Source organism: Haplochromis burtoni, unplaced genomic scaffold (genome assembly GCF_018398535.1).
Source record: "Haplochromis burtoni strain Fernald_Lab_line unplaced genomic scaffold, NCSU_Asbu1 Contig_134, whole genome shotgun sequence".
Classification (NCBI taxonomy): Eukaryota; Metazoa; Chordata; class Actinopteri; order Cichliformes; family Cichlidae; genus Haplochromis; species Haplochromis burtoni.
Window position 1 is genome coordinate 297,099 of NW_024582495.1, and position 26,962 is coordinate 324,060.

The following is a 26,962-nucleotide window of genomic DNA, read 5'->3' on the forward strand; positions in this document are numbered from 1 at the left end:
TCCCTGGGCCACGTGTTGGCTATTCCGGCAGTAGGCCATTACGCCATCATGTGGGCGGGGTCCAGTCCTCCAAAGTTTCTTTTGTCCTGTGTTAAACTGGCTGCCCCTCCCTCAACCTGGTTCTGTATTTATAAATAAAACGAAACTATGTAGAATTAGGCGAGTAAAATGTGTGTTCGTATCTATAAGGCAAAAGTGTAGATATCAAAATGTGGCAAGCTTAAAGCTTTACATGACAAGAAACTTTCATTATACTGAATAAGCTATGAAAATGATTGAATTTGCATTTGAAATTGTGTAACATGTTTTAATTAAAAGGCAAAAGGTAATGCAAATTTTTCTGAAATTTGTTTTATGAAATTTATTTTTACATAATTAGTGAGAAAACATTCAAAAGAGGATTTAAAGATATTCAAATGCCACAATGACAAAGGAACGTGTTTTTATTGATGGTTAGGAGTTGAATCATTGTCTGTGTAGCTCTCAGTCATCCAGGTCATGGTGGTCTAAGAAGACTGGAAAGAAGGTGACTGGGATTCTTTCCAAGCTCCTTAAATGAGTTAAATCATTAGTTTTTACTCATTCTATGAATGCATGTATGTCACTTTATTTGATGATTATATCGTAATTTGATCTGCAAGTAATTAAATAATTAATAAGACAGTACCTCTGGTTTTTAGCGCAGTACAAACACGTCATCTGTGAAGTAAGTAAGTAAGCCTAAAACACATCACACTTACAAAATACTGAAGTTAGTTACTTCCTTTTTCTAGAAATGAATTAAACATTTTCATATACCTACACTGTGAATCCCCATCTAGTTATATAGTCGTTACTATTTAATTAATTATCTTTTTCACAATGTGGCATACACTTCGTATCTACATAGTTCTCCCGTAGCTTCTCTTCACTGGCTTTTTGTAAAATTTTGAATTTAATTTAAAATCCTTCACATTAAATATAAATTCTGAAATATTATTACCAGATTAGTCCAACAGAGCTCCAATTTTGGGTTCAAGAGAAAGACAGCCTTTCTACTTTTAAGAATAATCTTAAAACATTTCTTTCTGATGAACCTTATAGTTTGGTCTAGATCAGGTGATCCTCAATGATCCCTTTCTTATGGTGTTATAAGTAATATATAGTTTTTTCCCCCTGTTTTCTGTTAGTGTTGACAGGGCCAGCAGCTTAAAGAATTTGCCGATGCTGTTGCATTGATATGCACCTTTATGTATGTGAAATTTAACATGAGTCCTTATCTGTTGTTTGTGAGTGGCAAGAATTGTAGGATTGGTGTGAACTTTATTGATTTTTTATTTTTTATTTTTTATTATTGCAGCATGCTCTGTTATCCTCTTTTTTGTCTTCTCTTTACCCTCATACCACAAACAGTCATGGCAGATGTTGCCCTTGGCTAAGGACAGTCTTCTGGGGATCTTTTTCTGTTAAAAAAGAGAGTTCTTCCTCCCCACAGTTGCCAAGTGCTTGCTCTTAGGGGATACTTTGTTGGGGTTGTGTTTCTGATATTGTAGGGTCTTGTCTTACACTAAAAAAGAGAGTGTTGTGTTGTGAAAACTGAATTAAAACGAAATTTCCAAGTGGCCTAATTTCGAATCAGCCCCACGTTAAAGTGGAGTATATCCTGTTCCAGGGTACAGTTACAAAACATGAGGATATGAAAAAAAAAAATAAATAAAACTATGATTTCTGTCTGTAAAGTCCTGCGTAATTTAAGATATCACATTACAGGACACGCTGTAAACTGTATTCCTTCAGTAGTTACTGATTAATACGTCGATTTAACCGCAGAAACAGAGAATTTACACATGCATAGATAAGAGCTGCGTGGTGTCTAGTTTTTCGAGCGGAAGTGCTCACTGCTCACTGCCTTGGAACATTCTCCTCACTGTGAGTGGATGTGTGTGTGTGTGTGTAAGTGGAAGAGTGTGTAGATTATGTGTGTATTTGAGTGTGTGTATGTGTGTGTGTGTGTGTAAGCTGCCTCCTCTCATGTTGATGTCGACTGGCTGCCACCCACTCTAGTGGTGAATAGACAGGAAATAAAAATTAATTAATTAAATTGAAAAAGCATTCTTCGAACGGTGACCTGTCCTGTCCGAGCTACCACCGGGTCGTCCGAAACGATGAGCCTGCCTCGGCCGGACGAGTTCAAGCCTCCTCCGGAGTGCCCGGTCTTCGAGCCCAGCTGGGAAGAATTTCGAGACCCGTACGCCTTCATCAATAAGATCCGTCCCATCGCTGAAAAAACGGGCATTTGTAAAGTGCGGCCGCCCCCGGTGAGTGTCATTAAAGGTGAAAAAAGCGTTACGGAGACGCGGATGCTGAATTAGTTCATCGTTAAAGACGGAGAGCTGGGGATTTAAAGGGACTGCTCAACATGGCGGATAAACGGTTGTTTCATTCTTTGTGCTGCCACTGCTAGCTGCCTCTCATTCGTGACTATTTACAACGTAGCCGCGCTGCTTTTGACCGACAGCAGTCTCGTAGACTTGTCGGTGTTTTGAGTGGGTTAAAGTCGTGATTCGCCGTGTGTCAACAAAGCGTCGATGGTCTCAGTCATTGAGTCACTTTTGCTTGGCTAGGCTAGCGCAGGCTAACAGCTCAACCTGTCATAATTCAACACACAGCTTTGACATAGGTGGCTATGCGGAAGCCATTAGGCTCCGTAGAAGAAGAGGATGATCATGATGTGATCATATGAGGGACAATGCTTTTACTCAGCTTGTCCCCGAGTGTCCTCGCATACCTAAAGTTGGTATTAATTAGGGATTATTTTCTCAAGAGCATCCTGAAGTGGTCATCGCCCTCCAGTGAGCGCCCCGTCACTTTTTTGGGTGTTTTTATTCCGCCTGGCCAAGTCCAGGATTAACTCTTCATTTCCAAGTGTCAGATATTGAACCCCATTGTGGGCCAAAGACTCAACTGGGTTTTCTTTCTGAAAAGTTATTGTTAAATCCGCCATATTACGGCCAGCTACACCCTGGCGTGCATGTTATAAGAATATGAGTTTGTGAAGAGTGAGCCACTCTTCATGTATATGCCTGTGTTGTAGGGTGTTGTCCTCCATGTTGGCTTTGTGGTAAGCTGTGCTGGTGAGTGAGTCTTCCATCTGGCCATTTTGTGTGCCAGTGGTGAGGGGGGGATGTTGGCTTCAGACTTGAAACAAGAACTTTAGGGGCCCAGCATGGGTGTTGAATGGGTGTTTTCATTGTATAGCCCAGTTTGTGTGTGGTATTGAAGAGCTTATTGATTGTTGTTCTCTCAGCTATCAGCAGGCCTTGCCTAGCCTGCAAATATGTAGTCGTATGCCTCTTTACCTGCCTAATTTCACTTTAGATAAGCCACCAGTGTTTAAAAAGAAAAAAAAGTTTGGCTAATTTGGGTCCAAACACAACTGGGAAAAACTTAAAAAAAAAAAAACAGTAGCCTCAGTCACATGGCATACTATTGCAAAAATGAAAGTCAAAGAAGACTACATAATTAAATGACCTTCACTTGTATTTTTGTTGCTGTTTAGGGTTGGCAGCCTCCATTTGCTTGCGATATCGACAAGCTTCACTTTGTTCCTCGGATCCAAAGGCTCAATGAACTGGAGGTGAGTTTTGCTAGTCAGACCATACCAGCCCTCATTTGACTCTTTTATCTTTCTGTGGATCAGTACTCTGAAATGTTGTTCTATTTTTAACTCATTCACGTAGCCAGTAAACCCACTGAGGCTACAATGAAACAAAGACCAGTAATGTTATTACTGCTTTGGAATAATGTTACAAAATAAAGGATTACTGGATTTAAAACTGAAAGTGCAATTATTTATGTTTTACAAAAACAGCAGAACAGCACCTAATATTCATTTTTTCTGGTTTTGCTGTCATGTCCCTCAGTAATCTTCTTGGTGTTCTTGGTCTTTAGCTGACTTTTCATTGCTTGTCTCTTTTCTCAGGCACAAACCAGAGTCAAACTCAACTTCTTGGACCAGATTGCGAAATTTTGGGACTTGCAGGGATGTAGCCTGAAGATTCCTCATGTGGAGAGGAAGATTTTGGATTTATATAAGCTAAATAAGGTTGATATTTGCTTGCACTGCACATCATTTTTAAATCAAATACCCCGGGGTTTTAGCTGAGTGAAAAAACACCCTTTGGATGGGTGACTACTCACATAAACACGATTAGTTAAGACTCTTATTTTTGAGGCAATTTGATAAATAAAAATGTATTTCAAATTTGAGTAAATTCAACCAAAAAGTACTTGTTAAGTGATCAGAGTCCTGGAAATTTCCTTTAGTGGAAGATGAAAACCTTTTTATATGCAGGAAGAACTGTCCATTTATGTGTAATAATCTAGTTAAACCACTCTTATAACAAACTATGTGTCACTTCAGCTGGTAGCAGAGGAGGGCGGGTTTGACATCGTCTGCCGGGACAGGCGATGGACCAAGATTGCGCTTCACATGGGCTTCGCCCCTGGCAAAGCCGTTGGCTCACACCTGCGAGGGCATTACGAGCGAATCCTCTATCCCTACAATCTGTTTCAGAATGGAGCAAACCTGCTGGTGAGTTAGACCCATGCATCAGCCTGACAACATATCTTTTTTCCCAGTAGTGTGTGACTCATCTGGTCTGTGCACTAACTATAATGAGAAATGCCCATTTAGGGGGTGTTTTCTACTTTCATTGCTCTACTTGTGCTAATGCAAAGTATACACGCAGTGCTGTACCTTACTGTAAAATAAAAACTAACCATCCCAATACAAAGTGTAAGTGCTTTAAAGCAGCAGATATTAAAGCAGCCAGATCTTTTTCATACATTCGGGAACCACTGCTTTAGTGAGACTTTAGATTAGCTTGCGTGTCGTTTAGTGGAATACATTTTCAACTTTCATTTTAACAGCAAATGTTTCTTTCTGATCTTGTTGACTAAAGCAATTATCATCTGGCAGTTTCCATAAAGATGATGGGTCACGGTTGCCATCCTCTTTTTGTTGTTTTCTTCTTCTTCTTCTTCTTTTTTTTAATTTCTTCTTGTTTCATTAATTTTGGGAGTACTGCAGCATCGATACCCAGCTGAGTTTAGAGAGACTAACAGCCTCAGCAGTGTAGGAGTGAAAGGCGCACATGTAGCATGGAGTACTGTGTTGTAATATACTGATTAAATCGTTTTTTATGATTAAAAAACATTCTTAGTAATATAGTAGTGTTATTACAATGTGTGTACATATATATATATAATGATGTATATGATATATATGGATATATTAATGAATATATATATATATTATAGTATATAGTATATAATATTATATGTAATATAGTTATATATGTATCATGGTATATTGTTATATGTATATATGTATATGTATATGGTATATGTATTTGTATATGTATATTGATATATATACATATATCATTAAATATATAAATATTATATATATATAATATATATATATTAGTGTTACTATGATAAGATGTATACCTATGATATTGATAGTTGGACCTTATGTAATTATATTTTATTAGTATATGTATATATGTATATGTATATGTATATATGTATATGTATATGTATATATATATATATATATGTATATGTATATGTATATATATATATGTATATGTATGTATATGTATGTATATGTATGTATATATATCGTATATTATGTATATATATGTATATATATATATATATTGTAGTGTGTGTGTGTGTGTGTGTGTGTGTGTGTGTGTGTAAAATGTGTGTGAATGTTAGCCCTAGGGATTATCCACAGAATGCTGATTGGATTATCCAGCCCAGTTTGAAACATGTTGACTCCACCGCTAACATTTAAAAGCTAAACCACAGAAATGGTTCAGTTTTCCTAAATAATTCCCACAGTTCATAACAGTTCATAGCTGCACTTCCTGGGTGGCTGTGGCTCAGGAGGTAGAGCACGTCATGTACTAAACCAGAAGATTGGTTCATTCCTGGCTCCATTAGTGTGTTTGACAAAATTTTCTTGGCCACGATACTGAAACCTGAGTTGCTCAAAAACAAACAATAAAATCTTAAAATCAAGTTTAACAGCCCGCCAATGTGAGGAAGCCATTATAGGCAGTTTGTGGTTATGCTTGCATATGGCAATTAATGCCCAAACCACAGCTTTTTGGACCAGTTTCCTTCCACCAAGCAGTGACAGACTGACACCTGAATAGAGAACAACAAAGATAAGGTACATTTAGTTGGGACACTACAGTTCCTGCAACCAAAACATGGAAAACAACCAAGCTCAGTATAATGAAGACAATGTCAAACAAAATAGCTTAGGAAGGTAAATATTTAGCTGTACACAAAAGGAGTACAGTTAAATAGAAAATAGAAAATAAAAGTGAGAAGCTCAGTGGATCAAAACCTAAATATAATACAGGAAGGAGCTCAGTCAGTAAAATCAACAAATGTATGCCTTCATTCAAAGTCACAATAAAACTGGTGAAGTTTGAACATGGTTTAGGACACAGCAGGTGGCTGTTTGGAAAACAAACTTAGGCGTGGTACACGTTTGCATTAGCGTAAGTAGGACAATAAAAGCAGGAAATAACCACTGAACTGGTATTTCTCATTTCTTCTGCAAATGAAAATGATTTATAGTTCAATATTTCCATTGAAGCTAAATGTTGTTGAATGCAAGTTGAATGTAATATGGAAGGAGCAAGATTAAACAAATGCATTATTAGGATCGTTTGTTCCATGTTGGGTTGTATGTTTTGTGTTTTTAAGAGCTGTCTGATTTTTGCAGTATTTTTAAGTTAGCTCTGTTTTCTTACTGATATATTGAGTTTGATTTTATCATCTTGTGTCTCTTTTATTGATTTTGGCTCTAATTTTTCAAGAGATTTTGCAAGAGAGATAATTTAATTGGTCATTTGTGACCTCTTACACAGGTCACTTTAAACTCTGTAATCACCAAAGCTCTCTCCTGCCTTAGGCACCAGATCCAGCTTCCAAACTGATGCTTTTGGAGGCTGATCCTGAACTTCAAGAAGTACGTTTGTGTCACGTTTAAGAAGCTACTCGGCCTCACATCTAACAAAATGCATGTTTATCTGTGGCTGGGCAGCATAAAGTTGTGGGGCTATATTTACAGACAACATTTAAATCTCTTCATAAAACAGTTAATCTTAGTATCAGTTAACGGTATCTTCACCTTGATCTACTTTCTGCAGTTGTAATGTGTTATCCACACAATAACCTGCTGTTGGTAATTAGTTAAACTAAAAAGTCAAACTCCTGAGAGCCTGAGATACCTTACCTTCACACACAAACTGTCTCAACTCACACACATCCTTCTGTTTAATTTGGCATGTTTCTTTGCTCCCTGTTTGAGGTGACAAACTAACCACATCCTCCTCATGGACATTTCTTCTTTGACTGTTTCACTATAAACACTCTTAAATACCAAATGATACCAAACTTTAAAAAAAAGTAAACCACATCTGGATATTTTAACAATAAAATCCACTCTTAAAACTATAATACCAAAACTAAAATAACTCTGAATACCAGATACACTATTAAGTCCTTACTGCATGTGTTTGTCTAAGACTGGAATGTGTACATGATGTGAAATATTGTGTTTGTATTGTCCTACTCTGAACTTCTCGAATCACGTCCGTGAGAAGTACCACACATGTGATTATAATTTACGGATCAAAACTAACACTGAATCTAATGAAAACAAAATATTTTCAAACAATATAAACATCAGTATAAAGAATATAAACTTTCTCTGAAAAGAGAAAGAAAAGGATACAAAAATTAAACAAGATAAAGATTAATAAAAAAAAATACAAAAATGCTAGAGTAAATGTACCTTTTTTCCACCAGTTATCTTATTAAACTTTTACACCAGTGCCTGACAGTGGTTAACAAACTTCATCAGAGTGAGAAAGACTAAATGATATTTTTTATATTCTTATATGTATTTTTTTTTTTTTTTAGTTAATTTTGTGTCAGGCAGTTTCCATTTTTTCCTTTGGTCTATAATCTTTTTTAAATTTCAGTTTATTTATTTAAATATTTAAATAAAATATTTCTTCTACTCTTACTTTTAGTTTTAGTTGTAGTTAACTGTACTGTACTACCTGGCAGTCAGTTTATATCTTCCTGATTACTGCATCTGATTATACAGGTATTTCCAGTTGGTCGCATAGGTTCTTTCTAATAGCCTTTGTGATATAGTTCTCCCTCGCTGGCTCTTTCAGTGTGTTCAGAAGCCTGTCCAGCCGGTCGACAGTGCAGAGGAGGGCACAGACATCAAGGAGCAGAAGCTGCAGGACCAGGCTCAGAGGACACCTGTCCAGATACCTGATGCTTGTCCAAGTGCTCGCAGAGCCAAGCGCATGAAGTGTGAGGTGGGAGCCACAAAGCCTGACTAAAACTGCCCTGAAACCATCAGTACAAGCTTCACTATTCAACAGTTATTTGAAGAATCTCGTAGTTTGACGTTTCAGTTCTCACTTTGTCTGTAGGCTGTCTGTGTGAAGACTGAACCAGGTGAGCCCGGTGATAGCAAGCCAAACCTGAGGCGGAGGATGGGGTCTTTTGTTGTCAAGACAGAACCAGGTCAGACCCACACCCCAGAGCGAAAACAGTTATTCTGTTGATAGTCACAGCATTAATGCAAACACTTCAACACACTTTGTTTGGAATCATTAAGCATTAATAAACATGTATGAATGTTGTAACAAGAGTGTAAAGTAGCGATAAGCAGAAATGAATGGTAATTAAACATATATTCAGTAGTTACAAATCCTCCTTTAGCCAAGAAAATAATATTTCTATAGTAACTTAAAAAAACCAAATATGGAGTCCATGTATTTTTAAACATTTCCTGTAAAGGATAAACCTCTTCTTGGTCATAGTAACGTTTCTTGTGGCCTTGCAGAGAAAGAGATTCCAATTCTGGTGAAACAGGAACCAGTTGAAACCAAGGAACTAATATTTGAAGCTGACAAAGTTCCCAAGTCACGGTATAAAAAAGTCATGCCTCCAGTTCCTCCAAGTCCAGTAAGTAGACACCAAAAGAGTGTGTTTTAGTTTAATGCAACATGATGAGAAATCCACCCTAAGTTTTTGTCATTTGACTAAGTTGCTTCCTTTGTCCATTAAATATGTATCATTTTTTGAAGAGCACAAATAACACATAACAAAAAAAATGTGACATTTTAATGCTGAATGTAATTACATAAACTAAAAGATACAATAGCACAAGAAAAGAAGGCAGAGGTAATGTAAGAAGAGAAAAAATGAGGTTTAAAATATCATGCACCATAACTGATCCTTTAAAACTGACAGCATTTCAAAGTATATTTTTAACATGCATGTTAAAATTCTTCATTTTTGTAATAAATATAATGAGTTCTGGTAGATTTCAGTCTATGTAAAAAATGTTTTTCATTTCTATCTGTTTATTTTCGTCTCACTACAAACTGCTCCTGTTGTTATTGCCCAGGTGGATCTGGTTGTTTGTCTGGTGTGTGGCAGTGGGGGAGATGAAGACCGCCTGTTGCTGTGTGATGGCTGTGACGACAGCTACCACACCTTCTGTTTGATCCCTCCTCTGCACGACGTTCCCAGAGGAGACTGGAGGTGCCCCAAGTGTCTGGCTCAGGTGAGATTAAACAGCACAGTCTGGTAACACTTTATAATTACTATCGTTAATACATAGAAAAATGAGCTAAATAGTTTTTCACTGTTAGCAAATATTGAAAAAATACTAAATAATATTAATTATTACTTAATAATTCTTTGTAAACCATCTATAACATTATCTTGATAGTTGTTAAGGTGGAATGGATGTTTATAAAGCTTCTAAGTAGTGGATAAATACTGTGTAGTCCATCTATAAACATTATTGTTTACTTTTGTTTATTATAAATGTATATGCTTTTTAAGCTGTTGCCAGGTTTTATAGTGTTTGTTTTTAAAAGAACATATAAGCAGGTATGTTATCAGTGACGTAAAGACTGTGATCCTGTAGTTTACTTTCACTTTTGCTATCTGTTTGTTTGGCTTAGAAAAACAGTACTGGGTTGGGTTACAGTACAACAAATAAGAAGTAAGATCAGTGTCACTTGTTCTGCAACAAGTGTAACTGCACTAAATACAAGAATCTCTCATCACTAATGAAAATGTGTTACAAAACTACACTAATACTATAACTACAATTTAAAGTTTCTTAGGTATGGTTATCTTAAACTGTTACTCAAAGTCTGTATAGCTTAACGCTAACATTAAAAGGGAACTAAAATGCGTAGTTCTACATCTGTATTTTGTTTTGGGCTTTTACTGGCTTGTATAGCAGAATTAACAGCTCAAAAAAGTTGTATAACTTCTCTTAGTTTAAGCAATGTAAGGAGTGAGTGGGCTCAAACAGCTCCCATAGCCAAATCGCAAAAAGAACACGACTCCGGTGCAGCCAGTGTATTCCCAGGGTCGGTTTTAAAGGTTCTCCTTCCGGGAGCCAGCTCTAATGTCTGGCAGACCTTTGCTACCTGCAAAGCTCAGAATAATTTGATTTCACTTCTCTTTGCCACTCTTTACTTTAGTATGGACCTTCTAAATACACCCATGTATTTTTAATGCCAAATCAGAGCCAAAATATGGTGGAACTGAACAGTCTTCTGGGTGGAAATCAGAAAAAGAAATCATGTGTGAACGTCACACCTTTAGGAGGCAGGGCTGGCTTTTACCACAGGCCACCAGAGGGGTGCCAAAGAAATATAAAAAATGTTTTTAATTCTTTGTGATCTAATTTTGAAACACTGCTTACACCATTAAGCATCTTATACTCAGAGGAGACCTCAGGCAGGATGCTCTGCTGGGTGCTGACTCATATAACCTGCTGCTTCACTGATATAAAATGGTGTTTAGTTTGAGTTTTAGATATATAACAGCTGCAGCAGTGTACATAGTAACTGAGTTTCAGTGATAACGTACAGGTGACAATACCTCTAAATTGCAGTTACTCCAATGTTTTGTTGCCTTTGAAGTTAATGGCTGTTTAAATCTGGCCTAGACTGTTCATGGTCGCATCATCTCTCCAGGTGTAAGTTGTAAGTGTAGTGTGAAGTTTGTCAAAATGTCAGAGCAAGAGGAAAATTAAAATAATAAAACACCCAATCCAGTTGGAAATGGCTTTTAAGATGTGTATGTGCTGAAGGTTGGAGATCGATCTCCTCAGGTGTTGGCATTATAACAGTCTTGAATCCCTTTACCACTGTGTGAAATATCAAATCTGAAACCAAGTGGGGATGCTTCCACCTGTGCCCCATTGCTCATCTGCAGCTTTCACTTTCCTCTACTGTTGCTGAAAGTTCTGAGTCTTTGAAGCTGCCAATTTGGCTCTCTACACTGCAGACTCTAGGAGACAGGCTTCTATGTTCAGGCTCCAACACTATTGATCTAAGGGTTTCGGGGACCCTGTGTTGTTGACGTAATTAGTCGTTTTTGGACAGACATGGTAATAGTGGAGCTTGCTTGATTGGTCATGCCAGAGGCCACTTTCAATAGTGAGATACCGAGTTAAAAAAATGCTTTAAAAGGTTTGCTCACTTTTTCTCCAAGATCGTTTTTTTTACCTCCTGGAAGTTCATCCATTCTCCCACAGATTCAATTTCAGAATTCTCAGATTTTTACCTATATGTTTTTAATTATGTAGTTATAGAATCAGTTTTTGGCATCATAATTCCATAAATAATTGTGTATAAATTAAAAACCACACACACAAAAGCTAACCGTGTCAATATCTTTGAAAGGCTTTTTTAAATTTGCCCACAGGAATGCAACAAGCCTCATGAGGCGTTCGGGTTTGAGCAGGCATACAGAGACTATTCCCTGCGTGCATTTGGCCAAATGGCAGATGCCTTTAAATCTGATTACTTCAACATGCCAGTTCATGTAAGTAGATAAGGTCCAAACATAAACATACTGCTCTATGTCAGTCTGAGTATTTTAAATTCAATTCCCTCTCACTTCTTTGTTACAGATGGTGCCCACAGAGCTGGTAGAGAAAGAGTTTTGGCGTTTGGTTGGAGCCATTGATGAGGACGTTACTGTAGAGTATGGAGCAGATATCGCCTCGAAGGAGTTTGGGAGTGGATTCCCTATTCCAAATGGAAAATTTAAGGTTTCTCCAGCAGATGAGGTAAATGTCTAAATAAGCAATATAAAACCTTGCATATATCTGTGGAATCATGTTTTGTAAACTAAGAAGTACAAGCATTGCACTGTAATTCCTGCTATTGACCTGGGTATGCCGTTCCCCACGCAGAAATACCTCAAATGTGGCTGGAACCTCAACAACCTGGCGATGATGAACCCGTCTGTACTGACTCATGTAACAGCTGACATCTGTGGGATGACGCTGCCGTGGCTTTATGTTGGCATGTGCTTCTCCTCTTTCTGCTGGCACATCGAGGATCACTGGAGCTACTCCATCAATTACCTGCACTGGTATACAAAAAAAGTTTCTTGTATAGGTTTATTATTGCTTGAGCTCCTAAAATAAAATACATTTTATTTGCACCTCACTTTTGGCCAGCAGGAGTGAAGTCTTTTCTATTTTATTCATTTCAAGGGGGGAACCCAAAACCTGGTATGGTGCTCCTGGTTTTGCTGCCGAGCAGCTGGAGGACGTTATGAAGAAACTGGCCCCAGAGCTTTTTGAGTCTCAACCTGACCTGCTCCACCAGCTGGTCACCATCATGAACCCCAACACCCTGATGGACTATGGAGTCCCAGTTCGTAGTCTTTTTCACATCCTGTGTAGTCTACATCTGTATATGTAGTCAGTGTCTGTTATGAAGTGGATTTACAGATAAAACTTGAATATTTCTCACAGGATTTTCTCTGCTCTCCACTTTGCTTCAGATTTACAGAACAAACCAGTGTGCTGGTGAGTTTGTCATCACATTTCCTAGAGCTTATCACAGTGGCTTCAATCAGGGCTTCAACTTCGCTGAGGCGGTCAACTTCTGCACAGTGGACTGGGTATTTAATCCCTTTATTTCCGCTGTTCTAAACAGCATCTCTTTTTTGTTTGGAAAAAGTATCTAAAACACTTTTTCTAATATAATTTTATGTGAAAGTAGAAGATGTGAATGAATAACAAGGTCATTTTTTTATTTTTAGTATGAAAGATTTTCATTGATTGAGTACAAAAAAAAATGCCAGCCTATTTTAGTGGTACTGCTTTACAGCTTGATTTATAGTTCTGTATAAAATCTACACTTTACCTGATCTGCAGCTTCCCAGAAAAGTATTTACGCATCACAGCAACACACATTTTTAACCACTGTTATAACAACTGCTTTAAGTCCTATAAAAACAGAGGTCATGTTAACTGAATGTGTGAAATCTGAAAGCTGCCCATCCCTTTAACAGGTTAAAACACCGATGGTGAAACTGTAAAATGGTACTAGGAGCACTGGTGTGTTTCTAAATTCAAACAAACACAGTAGAATCCTTCATGATGGTATTCAATGGCACCTGTTAGCAATAGGTGCAGAAGGATCACATATTGTGGGATTTCCTCTCAGTGAAGAGAGTTCTCACAGAATTAGAGAATATGTAAACTATCTAGAAGGCTGTGTGGCATGATAGCATGCAGGAAAAAGAAAGACAATCGCAAGAGAGAATGAAGCACCAGTGACGGCTGTAGAGTCCACGAACACCAGCGCAATGTGCAGAGAAGACTTTTAGTAGCTTTAGTTCAAGTCTCTGTGAGAAATTTTCCCATGAAGCAGGTAGAAAAAAAATCGTGCTGAGGGCAGAGAAAAGCAGACACAAATACCAACAACAGCCTATGCCACAGGCTCTTTGGGATTCAGTGCAGGACTATAAATAAAGCTTAAGCTGCTTTATCGGGTCATGCATCAGTATTTAGATTACCTCCAGTATTTTCATAGTGTTATGCAAAGGCTGTTACTATGAACTGGAGAGAAATGTGAAGCGGCAGTTTATATTAAAAGTAAATTATATTATATCTGTTCACCCAAAAAAGATCATGTGGCTTTTTTAAAATTAGTTTTCTTTTGTAAAGTAGCCACAAGTTGAAATAAATTCATTTTAGTATCACAGGAGAGTAAGAAAAGCTGAAAATATTTACATTAGGCTGACATTTTTTGTTCTTCTTTACACACTTACTCAAAACTACTGCTGACTAATTTCTCTTCTGCTATTGCTCCATCACCAATTACACACTTAACTTTCTTTTGCTCCTTTCTCTTCTACCAGATGCCTCTTGGCAGACAGTGTGTTGACCACTACCGCATGCTGCATCGGTACAACGTGTTTTCGCATGATGAGATGGTGTGCAACATGGCCACAAAAGCAGATACACTCAGCGTGGTACTGGCCTCAGCCGTGCACAAGGACATGGTCGCCATGATCCGAGAAGAGGAGGAGCTGAGAGAGAAAGTGAAGAAAATGGTACAGCATCTTTCAACATCTCGTGTAGACATAATGACAGAGTTGCATAGTGTGTAGACTATTTTTTAATAAATAAATACAGGTTTATTTTTCATATCACTAGTTTAAAATTGCTTTTTTGTTTTGGCCTCGCAGAAATGTGTAAAAATGTGCCACTAAGCTTTATTGGCCAGCTGTGAAAGTAGCATACATGTTTAAAAAAAGTGCAAAGAGGTGTTGTGTTTAAACACACACTGCATCACCTAATGCATTTGTTGGTATCTCACACCTTCAGGGAGCGATGCACCACCAGGAGGCAAAGTACGATCACCTCCAGGATGACGAGCGACAATGTTTCAAGTGCAAGACTACCTGCTACCTGTCTGCCATCACCTGTCCCTGTACCCCCGGAGTATTGGTCTGTCTGTACCACATCAACAACCTCTGCTCCTGCCCCGTCACCAACTACACAGTGAAGTAAGTCCCACTGATTATTTTTTAGTATTAAACTACAGAAAACTGTGGTTCTTCTGATTTGTGCATCTTATTAAAAAAATCAATCGTTTCGCTTTGCTGCTACAGTTACAGATACACACTGGACGACCTGGTTTTGATGATGAATTCTGTGAAGCAGCGATCTGAGCTGTATGATGAATGGGCCTCCCGTGTAACAGAGACTCTAGAGGCCAAACTCGAAAAAAAGAAAGGTAAGCAGCAAAGGACCAAACAGATGGTTTCACGTGTTTAAGTAAAATAACCAGTGTTTCCTTGCACCTAATTTCAGAAAATGAAACTATATTCAAATTTAAAACCAATGTTTTGAAGTTGCAGTAGACAACCTCCTTCCATGGTGCTGTAATAAAGACTGCACTACTTTCCATTTTAAAACATTAGCTTATACTCGACTGAGTAAGCAGTAATTATAGCATCTGAATCTCGCTTTCTATCATCTTTTTAGCCACCTCTACCATCCTCCTCCTTTTTCTTTTTTCATTTCCACGTTTAATGTGGTTATTCTAGCATCAACCGTTTCAGTTATCTGGGCACAGCTATGGATCATTACAGCCCAAAACAAAAGCACTATGTTCAGTTTAGCAAACAAGTCATTATTTGGCAAGGAGATTTCATACCTGCTGGAAGAGACGATGGCACAGTTAAAGTGAAGTTTATGGACAGCCCATGTAAATGCAGATGGTTTCATTTATTCTGTAGCTACTATGTTTTGCAAAAGTAGAAAAATACACATCTACACCAAAACAGGGCAGGTGCTGAGCTGAAAACAAGCCAGCAAAGAATGTAAAAAAGTTGATGGATGCATGTTTAAGACTCGTATTAAAAAGGATTGCTTCGCCTGCCAATCTGTAAATAGTCAGTAATATAATTTTGCTCGTCTTTTATCTCAGAAAGTAGAGCACTGATGAAAACCTTGTTAGTAGAAGATTGTCAGCTTTCCTGAGTAGATGTGAGAAATCCATTCATTTTACTCAAACCTGTATCCAAACCTTATTAACTACCTCAGTTTCAGATCGTAAAATTTCCTACTCATCAAATTAATACAGCTGTTGTACACTTGACAAACTGCACAGTTTGTCATGTGTGACGCGTCCACCACCAGCTGCAGTCTGCGTACTGTGAGTTTGGTGTTCTTGTTTATTATGGCACAGCAGCAGGATCCCCTCTTCATCTGCCTGCCTCAGCATCCCTCCTCTCCATGTATTTTAGGCTCAAACTGGGAAAAGTGTCACTCTGTAGGAAGTGTAATCGACCTCCTGTTTAGACTCCTCAGCATGGTGTTAACTGTCTGACGTTTATTTTTAAAAGTGCCACTAGTTTAATTAAATTTCGTTTACTGAAGAGGCTGTCACACTGTTCTTGGGAGCTATAGACAGCAGAGCAAAAATAGTTTACAAAACTTGCAAATGAGAGCTCTACGGCTTTTTCTCGTTATCTTAATTAAGACGCTTTAATAGGAGAAACATGTAGCAAATCAAAGTGGTAACCTGCAGGGCTGAAAAAAGAAGCCAGTGCATAAGAGCCAAAACTGCCCCCAATCCCCCAAAACTCCCACATTAAAAGGACCAATGAAAAGATTTAAAAATTAAAATAAATGTTTACAGCTTTTTAAAAAAATAATTGTTTGGAAATTGTTTGGGATTGTCTGTTTGGGATTCTCCAGTGATTAAAAACTGTTGGTAGATGAAGTTTTGAGTAGGTGTACCAGGCAGCTGTAGCCAACTGAAGTCTGCTAGAGTCCACCTGTGCTAAATGGAGTCACTGAACAAAACTGCCGTTTGTGTCTTTTGAAGCATTTTAATCAGGTAAATAGAAATTTGTCCAACTACTTTATTAGTCTGTTACTTAGTACCAATTGGAAGATATCTGAGTTTGTGCATTGCAGTCGTACAGTTGCTCATCCAAATATGCTCACTTCTGGTTTCAGAAAGCTCAAAACAAACGTGTGCCACTGTGTTTGCATTTTGACTAACAAAGCTGTGTTTGCACACACTGTTAAAACACACACTGGGCGAGACATCTTGAATGAATGATGTTGGACATTGACAGCCCCCTTTCTATTGGCCAAGTGGGGAGTCATCACTGCATATATTGCTCTAATATTAAGTTGCTCTGCAGCTGCACTGCGATTAGAAATAATGTGTTTCGAGCACAGAGTCAAGGTCAGCATTTCCTGTGTGAGTGTCTGTGCATTCAGAATGTTTTTGGCCTTTATTGGATGGTCCAGTATAGAGTACACAGTAGTGGGAAGACAGTGAGGGGGGGCTGACACACTGAAAACAACCCAACACAGTAAAGACACAAGACATGTGTTACAGCTCAACCAGGTGAGCTTTAGTGGCGTCCCCTGTGCATACAGTGGTTTGCAGACCTAGGATCAGGTGTTAGAGGTATTTACTTTCATTCTGGGGCAGCTTGTTTGCGCTGCTATAAGTCCTTTAGTTAAACCCTTGGGACAGAGAACACAAAAGTCACAACAGGCAAAGAACTTGTATATGATGAAGTGAGTCAATATGCTAAAAACAATGAAAATGCTTCACTGCCACCTTTGTTTTTGCCTTTCATGGTGCTTTTGTTCACCTTTCTTCCTCTTTGCTGAGTTCCTGTTCTATCTTGCCCCAACCTTTTAACCAGTCACTCATGCTACACAAAGCACATATCACTGTTATATCGTGAGTGCCTCATCGCAGTCCAGACCCGGACCAGTATAACATAACACACAAAAAGAAGCACCCCGAGTTTTGTTCCTGTTTTTGATATTAGATTAGAAGATATTAGAATCACACTCGATAATCTTAATGAGCTGTTTGACTGAGTGATTCTAAATAAAGTCAATAAAGAAATGAAATCCTAAAATCCTTCTACCAATGACTCTGCTCCATTGTCACTGTCAGCAAAGTAATTCCTCAAAGAGCTCCTGGAAGCAATTAACCTAAGACTCAGTTAAGTCAATAGTGGTGTAAGTTATAAGATAAAAGTATTTATTACTCTTTGCAGCGCCAGTGCCATGTTCAGCAAAAACAATAAAAAAGAGGTTGCTGCAGTAAGTCATCAGTTGCTCAGCAACATGTTGGGTTATTTAAGCTGCAAATGTGTTAGACTATGATTAAGCTGCTCTTGTCTCTTCAGGCCTGCCAGTCTTTCGCACCCTCCTTGCTGAGTCAGACTCCAAGCTGTTCCCTGACAACGACCTGCTGCGTCGGCTTCGTTTGGTCACACAAGATGCTGAGAAGTGCGCGTCTGTGGCACAGCAGCTGTTGAATGGCAAGAAGCAGACCAGGTAACATTAATATGCGATGTCACCCAGGCTTATGCATTACTTCTCACACATTCTTCTTGTTGAATAGTAATGGCGCCTTAATGAGGGTGATTTCTTCACTCATGGACACAGGTATCGGTGTGGAAGTGGGAAGTCACGGAGCCAGCTGACTGTGGAGGAGCTGAGTTCATTTGTGCGGCAGCTGTATAACCTCTCCTGCAGTCTCCCTCAGGCGCCCCTGTTGAAGGTAAACTGAGGAGAAGAAATTTGCTTTTACCAAAGTAAAATTTTATTTCTTTAATTTTAAGTCACATTGTGCAGCTTTTGTTATTTGTGCAGTTTCTGTCCTGCGTTCCTTGTATTTAAAAATATGGCAGTGTGATTGGCACTAAGGCCACTGCTAAATGAGACAGTTTTATGCCTCACAGGTGAACCACAAAGTGTGGTGTCAGTGAAGGGAGGTAAATGTTGGAATAGCTTATTAATGGCAATAAAGTAGACCTCTGCGTAACATGTTAGATCTGTGATCAGTTTTTTCTGAACTTTATGTGATGTATTGTTTTTATTTGTGTGTTTTTATGTGTTTTCCGTTACATGTCTTTTCTGTATTGCATAGTTTAATGTGACCTGCTTGAGGACTACAGATGTAAATTAGTGGTTTTCTTACAATCTTACACGTTTACGTCTTATTTTTTACGTCGATGTCCATTAACATGCACTTTCCCTGTTAAATAAATAAAAATGCACTACTTGATCTGATTTGAAGACATTTTTCAACTTCTTGTATTTTCCATCTTCAGGAACTCTTAAATCGCATTGAAGACTTCCAGCAGCACAGCGAGAAGGTCCTGGCAGATGAACTTCCCAGTGTTGCTGAGATCCAGAGCCTTTTGGACGTTAGCTTTGACTTTGACGTGGACCTGCCTGAGCTGCCCCGCCTGAGAGTGAGGCTGGAGCAAGCACGATGGCTGGAGGGGGTGCAACAGGCCAGCGCTCAGCCTGCTACCCTGACTCTGGAGACCATGAGGAGGCTCATCGACCAGGGAGTCGGATTAGCACCTCATCCGTCAGTGGAGAAAGCCATGGCACGACTTCAAGAGCAGCTCACTATGTCTGAGCACTGGGAGGACAAGGCGAGCAGTCTTCTTAAAGCCAGGTGAGGGCAGCACCGATTAGTCCATGATAAAGTTTGCATCATAGCCACAGGATAGGAGCTTCCAAAACAGCAACAAGGACATATTATGGTAGCTTGTCATGCTCTGAGTTTAATCCAAAAGAAAACCAGATGATTTCTAAGATGTTATTCTGCTTCTTAGCTTTAACTCTGTGTCCAGGTATTTGCACTGATTGTAACTGAATAATGTAATATTACGTCAGTGCTCCTGATTTTGCTTCATTTTAATTACAGCTAGTGCAAAATGCTGCTGCTAGAATATTCAACAAGACCAACAAAAAGTGAGCATCATGTTTAGTTCTGCCCTCATTCCATTGGTACTCAGTGCTGTCCAGTATTAACTGTCATTAGTGCTTTTCAGAAGCTTTTAATGGCATGGCTGTCAGGAATGCGCATTTACTCTCACCATTATCAGGCAAACTAATCTCCAATCAGGACTTAAATATCAGTATTTAAAAAAAAAAGTTTTGTGTTTCCTCATCATGCTTAGTCCACTGCAGCTTTGAATTTGGGGTTTTCACAGAATTTGAGATAGTGTATGAAAAATATTTCAGATGTTTGACAATTAAAATATTATTTAATGTAAATAAGTTTGGTTTTCAAAATAACATAAGTTTTATGTTTTATGCAATTTTATGCAATAAAACCTGTATGTACAGAACATTTTTGAAAGTGTTTGTGGTAAAATAAATATTTAGAAAGCTTGTGAACGAAGTGTCATGGCATTTCTTGGTATGGATAATATAGATAACATGGACCTGATGCAAATATTGTGCCAATGTTTACAACCTATGGTGCATCATTTGTGTTTTTCTACCCACCAGACCACCACACTCCATAGAGACCCTTAGTGCTGCTGCAGAGAAGGCATCTAGCATCCCTGCCTACCTCCCAAACTGCCTTCTCCTGAAAGACACCATCAGAAAAGCCCAAGAGTGGCTGCAAGAAGCTGAGGAGCTTCAGGTTAGCAGAAATTTTAAGAATGGTTGGACTATTAGGAAATATGATATTATTATATGTTATTTTGATAGGGTGTGACTTAAAAACAATTGTGATGGTGTTTATAACGATTGAGAGTTCTCCTGTCATGAAAACTTGTTAGTAACTTATTGCCAGTTTAAAGGAAGTGCGTGAGGTTACTGCAACAAAGAGGCTGTTCTTAGAGGCGTGTAAAAGACAGCAGGAAGGCAGTGAAACTGTGTCACTCACATTTGTGACCAAAAATAGAGGCGTCTGGGGTGTAAAAAGTGTGAAGGGGTGTGTGAGTAAAAACTATTTTTAGATTCAGCCTCCGTGTTTCACAGCAGCAGTGAAGGTGACGCTGTCGTAGTTATTTTGAGGCTGGAGCCTCTCCACTCTGACCCACACACGCAGTGAGAGGAAAGAGGCGGTGCGGCGAAAACAGGGGGAAAAGAAAGTCAACAATTACTGCAACTACAATCGAAATCTCTGAGTGGAAAAGTCCAAAAAGACTCATGTATTGTATCTTTTTGCCTGATCCCATCCTCTGCTGATTTATTTTATACAGCAACTATATAGCATACTGAAAAAAAGTGCTGGCTTACGTATTGTATGTTTTGCCGTGCCTTTCAGTGTCTGGCACAATAATAACATGCAGGGTTGAGTGTAAACAGGAGCACAACTTCCTTTATTTTAAGGCTTTAGTTTTTAATTATTCTTCAGAATATTTTTAGAATAATTAATTCTTTGTGTTATTATAACTATTAAGCTATTCAGTAGTATATAACTTAATGAAAATTATTAGTTATTTTTTTAAGGACCAGTAAAATGTAAACGAGGCCAAAATAACTGGTCAGCTGGTTCAGGGTATCAGTGGGGCAAAAAAAGTGTGTTACACTAAAATAATCTTCTTGATTCAGGTCAGCGGCTGCATCCCGATGGTGGACGCCCTCTCTGACATGGTGCTACGAGGACAAGCCATTCAAGTCCACCTGGAGCCTTTAGACAGGCTGGAGTCTCTCATGGCACAAGTGCAGGAATGGAAAGAATCAGCAGCAGCAACTTTCCTTCAGAAAGACTCAAGCCTCACCTTGCTGGAGGTAAAATTAAATTAGATTTAAAAGGATTTTTAGGACATTTTGAAATATTATCTGCTGAGGTTAAAACCTGGCAGGCATAAAATGTTTGACTTGTCCAATCCTTCCTGTTTCTACTTCTCTTTGTGTGGAGAGAGTTGAGCTTGTGTTTAATGAATTTGAATACTGTATATGTATACTGTATTGGATTCTCTGGAAACAAAGAAAACATTTGAAGATGTTTTTTATGGGATCTTACCCAATAAACTGTATTAGACAAAACAGTTAGTCACCAAAACTATTGCCAAACTTCTACGTGAAAATCATTTATTTCCATCAAATTCAGGCTTCGTTGTAGTGTCTGGCACAATAATAACATGCAGGGTTAAGTGTAAACAGGAGCACAATTTCCTTTATTTTAAGGCTCGGTGCAGATAAAATCCCTGTGTCAAAGGCAGAGGTTGTTAGTTTTAGGTCCTGTTAGTCCAGGAGACTCACAGGGCTTTTGTTCTCTGCAGGTTCTTTGTCCCCGATGTGAAGTTGGAAACGTCGGTTCTCCAAAGAGGAAGGCAAAGAAAGGAAAGGAATCACCTAAAAGTAACAAAAAGAAAACTTCGAGGTTCAATACTCTCAGCGATGTGGAAAAAGCGCTTTCAGAGACCACGGATTCTACCTCTGCAGTAAGTATTCAAAGAGCCATTCCCTGAGACACATGTGCTTCAAAAGAATAAAGTTCGCTGAGTTACCTGATTTTGACGTTTTGGTGGTCAGATCCTGATGACGAGAAGTAGTTTTGAGCGGAAGGAAAGTCTTATCTTTTCAGGTTGTTGCAGGAAAAGCTTAACTGCATATAGAAGGGTGCTTGGGATGTGTGTTGAGCAGTCAAACTTGATATGGGGCACAATGCTGAACAGGGTGATAACAGTCAATTTAAGAAAAAAAACCCAAACTTTTATTCAAACATTCGCTGTAATATGATGATAACACAGTAATTATTTGCTTAATCACTGCGGTAGAGATCTGACTGCTGAAATTCATCAGGAAAAATACTGAGTCTATGTTTTATTCAACAGATGGCAACTCTTGAGGAGCTGTGGGTGAGGGAGATGGAGGCTTTCTCTAATCTCAGGGCAGCAAATGAGTCAAAGCTCCTTCCCACGGCAGACTGCATGGACCTGAGGGTGTGTTTCTGTCAGAGGGCGCCCATGGGTGCGATGCTACAGTGCGAACTCTGCAGGGATGCCTTCCACAGCGTGTGCGTCAGAGACCCGTCAGATCCCTGCAAAACACAGCCATGGCTTTGTCCGCAGTGCCAGCGGTCAGAAAAGCCCCCCTTGAGCAAAGTCCTCTCTCTGCTGGCATCACTGCGGCACATCGGGGTGCGCCTTCCGGAGGGTGATGCACTGCACTATCTGATGGAGAGGACAGTAAACTGGCAGCAGCGAGCGCAGGAGGTTTCACAGGCATGTAACCTACCAGAACTCGAAGAGAGGCCAGGAACTCCTCCCACTCTCACCCGCTGGGTTTCAGGCAGTGACAACCCTCAGAGCAACACTCAGGTCACTCCTCATCTCTTTGTGCCACTTTTTAAGCAGTTAATTTTTTGCAAATGTTAATTGGTAATGATGGGGAACAATTCTCTCCCTAACTCTGCTAAATGAAAATGTACGTGTGCAACAGAGAGTTAGATTTTCTCCACATGACACATTAAACCAGTTCCCTTACAAAACCATTTTAAGATTTTGGTTCAGGATCAGGTTTTTACAGCTTTTCCAAGCATTTCGTACAAAACAGAAGGAGCTAACAGAAGGAGATATATTAGTATATTAGTATAAATCATCTGGCAGGTGTAAAAAAAATAAAATAAAATAATCAAGGAGGAGAAATGCACCATTAAAGGGTGCTGTGAGATGTAATAAAAACATGATAGGTGTCTTAGAAGCTGCAGAAATGACACAAATCTGATTCATATGTAGAGCTCAGTTCCAGCCCTCTTTAAAGAGTTGTTTTTATTATCACCTACCTGCGTGTGTTAACATCGGAGTTTGATGGTTTTGATACAGGCTCCTTGTTTGACTCCAGAGTGGAATAGGACAAGCCATGCTCAGACCGTCTTCTACACCGAGCAGAGATGCATACCGCTGCACGGTCAGTGTCCTGATCCACTTCATAAAGACATGACTCGCAGTTTTTCTGTCGTTTCAGATTGTCACATTTTAGATTTTGCGTGTTTATGTTGCAGGTTTGAGTCGGGACCTGGAAGAGCTGATGGTGGAGGGGCTCCTTCTGCAGGTGTCTTTGCCAGAGGTGCAGAGCCTCTACCTTGTCTTATTGGACAGAGCCAGCAGCCAGCAAACAAACCCATGCATGTCACCACCACAGGAGGAGCCCACAGACTGTGAGAAACACATGCAGTTTAACTCTCAGGGAACAAATCTGCCACTGAACCAGGTACAAGCCAAACCAATAAAGGAACCATTTCACATCCTGAACACTGCAGCGCCAGTTTCATCGTGCTGATTTTATTTTCAGGATGGTGCCAAAGGTGCAAGCAGCTCAGAAAAGAAGGTGAAGCGGCATCTGGAGAGAGACAGCTCAGATGGAGAGCGCAGAGCGAAGGACAAAAAGCACTCTCACAAGAGACAAAAGATGAATAAAAAGAATCCACAGCGCAGGCAAACCTCGACCTCGTCCTCCCCGCGCTCCAACTTCTCCCAGTCTGACGACTCTGATGAGGAAATGGCTGTGTGTCCAGCAGAGAGGTGTCAGCTGCCAGAGGGAGATGAGGTGAGAAAGACCTCTGACAGGAGCCACATAAATGGATTTAGTCTGCAGAGGACAGGCTAAGGTTACTTTACTGTCTTCCATATGAGGACCTCATCTCCGGTCAGGAAACTGCTGCTTCAAAAACAAGACGAGCTGTAATCTTTATTTTTATCTAAAGAATTGATCGTGAACAGCAAACACCAGCGCTCCCAGACAAACCTGTGCAAAAACTCTGTGCTGTACGTTTCTGGTGAATGACATTCTAATATTTCATTTTATCAACATAAAGCCTTCACATAAATGTGTTGGCGGGTTATGGGTGAGATTTTTGGAGCCAAAAGTGACCCCTTAACAACGTCACAGACTTCTGAGGGGGTCTGTACCTCACAGCAGGCATTAATATTAGTCAGATCAGCAAAAATAAAGGCATCCCCCACAGCGGAGATATTCAGGTCAGGCATTCAAATTAGCAGAGTCGAGCCCGAGGAGGGTTGATCAGCTAAAGCTGTGTCGGGACATCTGTCAGTCAAACTGGCCAAACCTCAAACTCCAGTTTCCAGGTGGATGAGTTATAAAAAACACAGGGAGGTGGTGTAATGATGGTGGAAACTATCCTCCCCCTCCAGCTATGCTGTTCCCGTGACTTTGAGTTTGAAGGATTTCCAATTTTGTAAGACAAACAAACTAAATAACAACAACATCATGAAGTAGAACATAGCCATCATCTCTTGGAGGACACATTTAACTTTAAGTATATGTTAGATTTTCCTGTTGATCCCTTGATTGAATATGTGTGACAGGTCTATCATAAACAGGACGGAGGGGAATTTTTTCAGGATAAACGCAAACTAAAACTTTCCTCCGGATTAATTGAATTTTTCGATGAATATCCGACTGCAGATTAACTCTAAATCTTTATTAGATTTTTTCCATTGATGGCATAGGTGGCACCTTGTTTGGTCGAGCTTGTAAATTGTTTTGCTGCTCTCCATGAAAACACAGGTGGTGTTGATGAACATTGTGGAGCATATAGCTTTTGGAAGTGTAGACCTGTTGTTTAGCTGTGATGTTGACTGACTTGTGTGTTTCTGCAGGTGAATTGGGTCCAGTGTGACGGCAGCTGCAATCAGTGGTTTCACCAAGTGTGCGTCGGCGTTACGGCAGAAATGGCCGAGAAGGAGGACTACATTTGCGTCACGTGTACACTGAACGACGGGCGCGTAAGAAAGTAAAGATGTCATTCTGAAGGGAGGCGTGTCTTCAGTCTGGAGGGTCACTGACCCCGTACCCCTCTTCACCCCCTCGTCCCGTCTGTCTAACCCTTTTGTAACAACGGTGCTATCTCCTCTTTGACATGTTGTCCAGAACTATAATGTTTAGTTATTTTTTTGTATTTTTACATATATATATTATATATATTTCCTCCTTCTTATGAATTGTTTGTGGTTGTCTAAATGAAAAAAAGAAAAACACAGGATGTGAAGTCTGCTGCATGGCATCCCGTTACATCGACGCAAAGGAGTCTTACACCATGAACCCCCCTCCCCCCCGGTAAAGAGAATTAATCAAGGGTTAATATTATCTTCTTTAAAACTTTCTTGCATGTTAAACCAGAGCTAAGGGGACAGAAGTCGAGGTTTTCACCCCCCAAAAAATGACTTTTTTTTTCTTTGAAATCCAGTGTTTAGTACATGCATCTTAATATAATTATTCCCATTTTTTGTTTTGTAGAATAGTTTTATTTATCTGAGCAATAATTTTTGTCTGAATCGACTTAAATGGCTTTGATCTCGGCTGAGTTGTGTTTTAGCGATGATGGTGTGATGTACAGAAAGCTACTGGGTTACGTGTCTGGGTTACGGAGAAACACTGCGGCATGCCAAAGGAAAAAGAGGCTGCTGGCTGGGCAGATCCTCGCCTTGTAACCCATCACGGGAAACAGCAGGAAGGACCTGGAGTAGCTGAAGATGTTACAAGTTTATATTGTGGAATAAAGCCCTTTTGTTCTATGGATATGCCTTGTCCTTTCACTTCAATGTAGTAAAAACAAAAAAAACACTGCCTGTCCTCCAAAACAGGATTTAAATACGCTGTTCAGACAGTGGTCATACAAGTTTACCCATCAGAGATCACAGTGACTAACTATTCTAAAAACCTGATTTTTAAAATGTAATAATCATTAAACCCTGATAATGCTGATTTTTATTGCTTCGTCATGAAACAAATTTTACAATAAACATTTATGATCCCCAGTTATATTTATCTTTGAAGCCAGACAATAAAGACCTGAATGATCCGTAAACACAGAGTCTAACCAGATGCTGACGTCAATAATTTAATATCATTTTCCGGATTGTGGTTATACTACTTAAGAAACAGTGTAAATTAGAGTATTTTTACTGTTTATTTATTAGTATTTATTGTTTATCAAAGGGTCTGAATCCTCTACCAAAAAAAAAAAAATTGTTCTGAATGATCGCAGTGCGGAAACAGGCGAGATTGCTTCAGTTTTCTGTCTGACAGTAATGATAACATTCGGTGGTTCTGCGATCTCATTGGTAGGTGACAGAGATGGTGGGGTGTGGACAACCAGGAGGAAAACATAAAATCTGAGTCTACAGAGCTTATATTTATGTTTTATTTTTACAGAAATTCAATTTTGAAACCTTTTAATTATCAATAATTGATCAACATTTTTATCTTCTGAAGTCGGGCCTGTCAAAACAAGTTTGAGAACCCAATTTTTCATTC

The 26,962-nt window shown here is 39.2% G+C and overlaps 1 protein-coding gene across 2 annotated transcripts; it reads left to right on the forward strand.

Annotated features, from left to right (window-relative positions):
* Positions 1-1,915: 1,915 nt before the first annotated feature.
* kdm5bb (lysine (K)-specific demethylase 5Bb) lies at positions 1,916-26,224 on the forward strand. Of its 2 annotated transcripts, XM_005930630.3 has the most exons (28): positions 1,916-2,297; positions 3,539-3,616; positions 3,962-4,084; positions 4,403-4,573; positions 6,980-7,036; positions 8,256-8,405; positions 8,523-8,616; positions 8,939-9,060; positions 9,506-9,664; positions 11,833-11,952; positions 12,041-12,199; positions 12,326-12,507; positions 12,632-12,794; positions 12,925-13,044; positions 14,290-14,484; positions 14,759-14,940; positions 15,046-15,170; positions 18,106-18,256; positions 18,368-18,482; positions 19,036-19,391; positions 20,234-20,372; positions 21,290-21,469; positions 21,964-22,125; positions 22,519-23,004; positions 23,509-23,593; positions 23,688-23,896; positions 23,978-24,232; positions 25,306-26,224. In XM_005930630.3, the coding sequence occupies exons 1-28, from the start codon at positions 2,145-2,147 to the stop codon at positions 25,441-25,443; spliced, it is 4,629 nt and encodes a 1,542-aa protein (XP_005930692.1). In that variant the 5' UTR covers positions 1,916-2,144; the 3' UTR covers positions 25,444-26,224. The 2 variants fall into 2 exon arrangements, with proteins under 2 accessions (XP_005930692.1, XP_014191719.1); XM_014336233.2 differs by lacking the exon at positions 6,980-7,036.
* Positions 26,225-26,962: the final 738 nt, after the last annotated feature.

What these genes read in the sequence shown, in the direction of transcription:
- kdm5bb (XM_005930630.3), top strand. Translation starts at nt 2,145, where the DNA reads ATGAGCCTGCCTCGGCCGGACGAGTTCAAGCCTCCTCCGGAGTGCCCG. An exon ending in CCAAGCGCATGAAGTGTGAG is followed by an intron (nt 8,406 to 8,522) that starts GTGGGAGCCACA and finishes CTTTGTCTGTAG; the next exon opens with GCTGTCTGTGTGAAGACTGA. An exon ending in CAAATCTGCCACTGAACCAG is followed by an intron (nt 23,897 to 23,977) that starts GTACAAGCCAAA and finishes TTTTATTTTCAG; the next exon opens with GATGGTGCCAAAGGTGCAAG.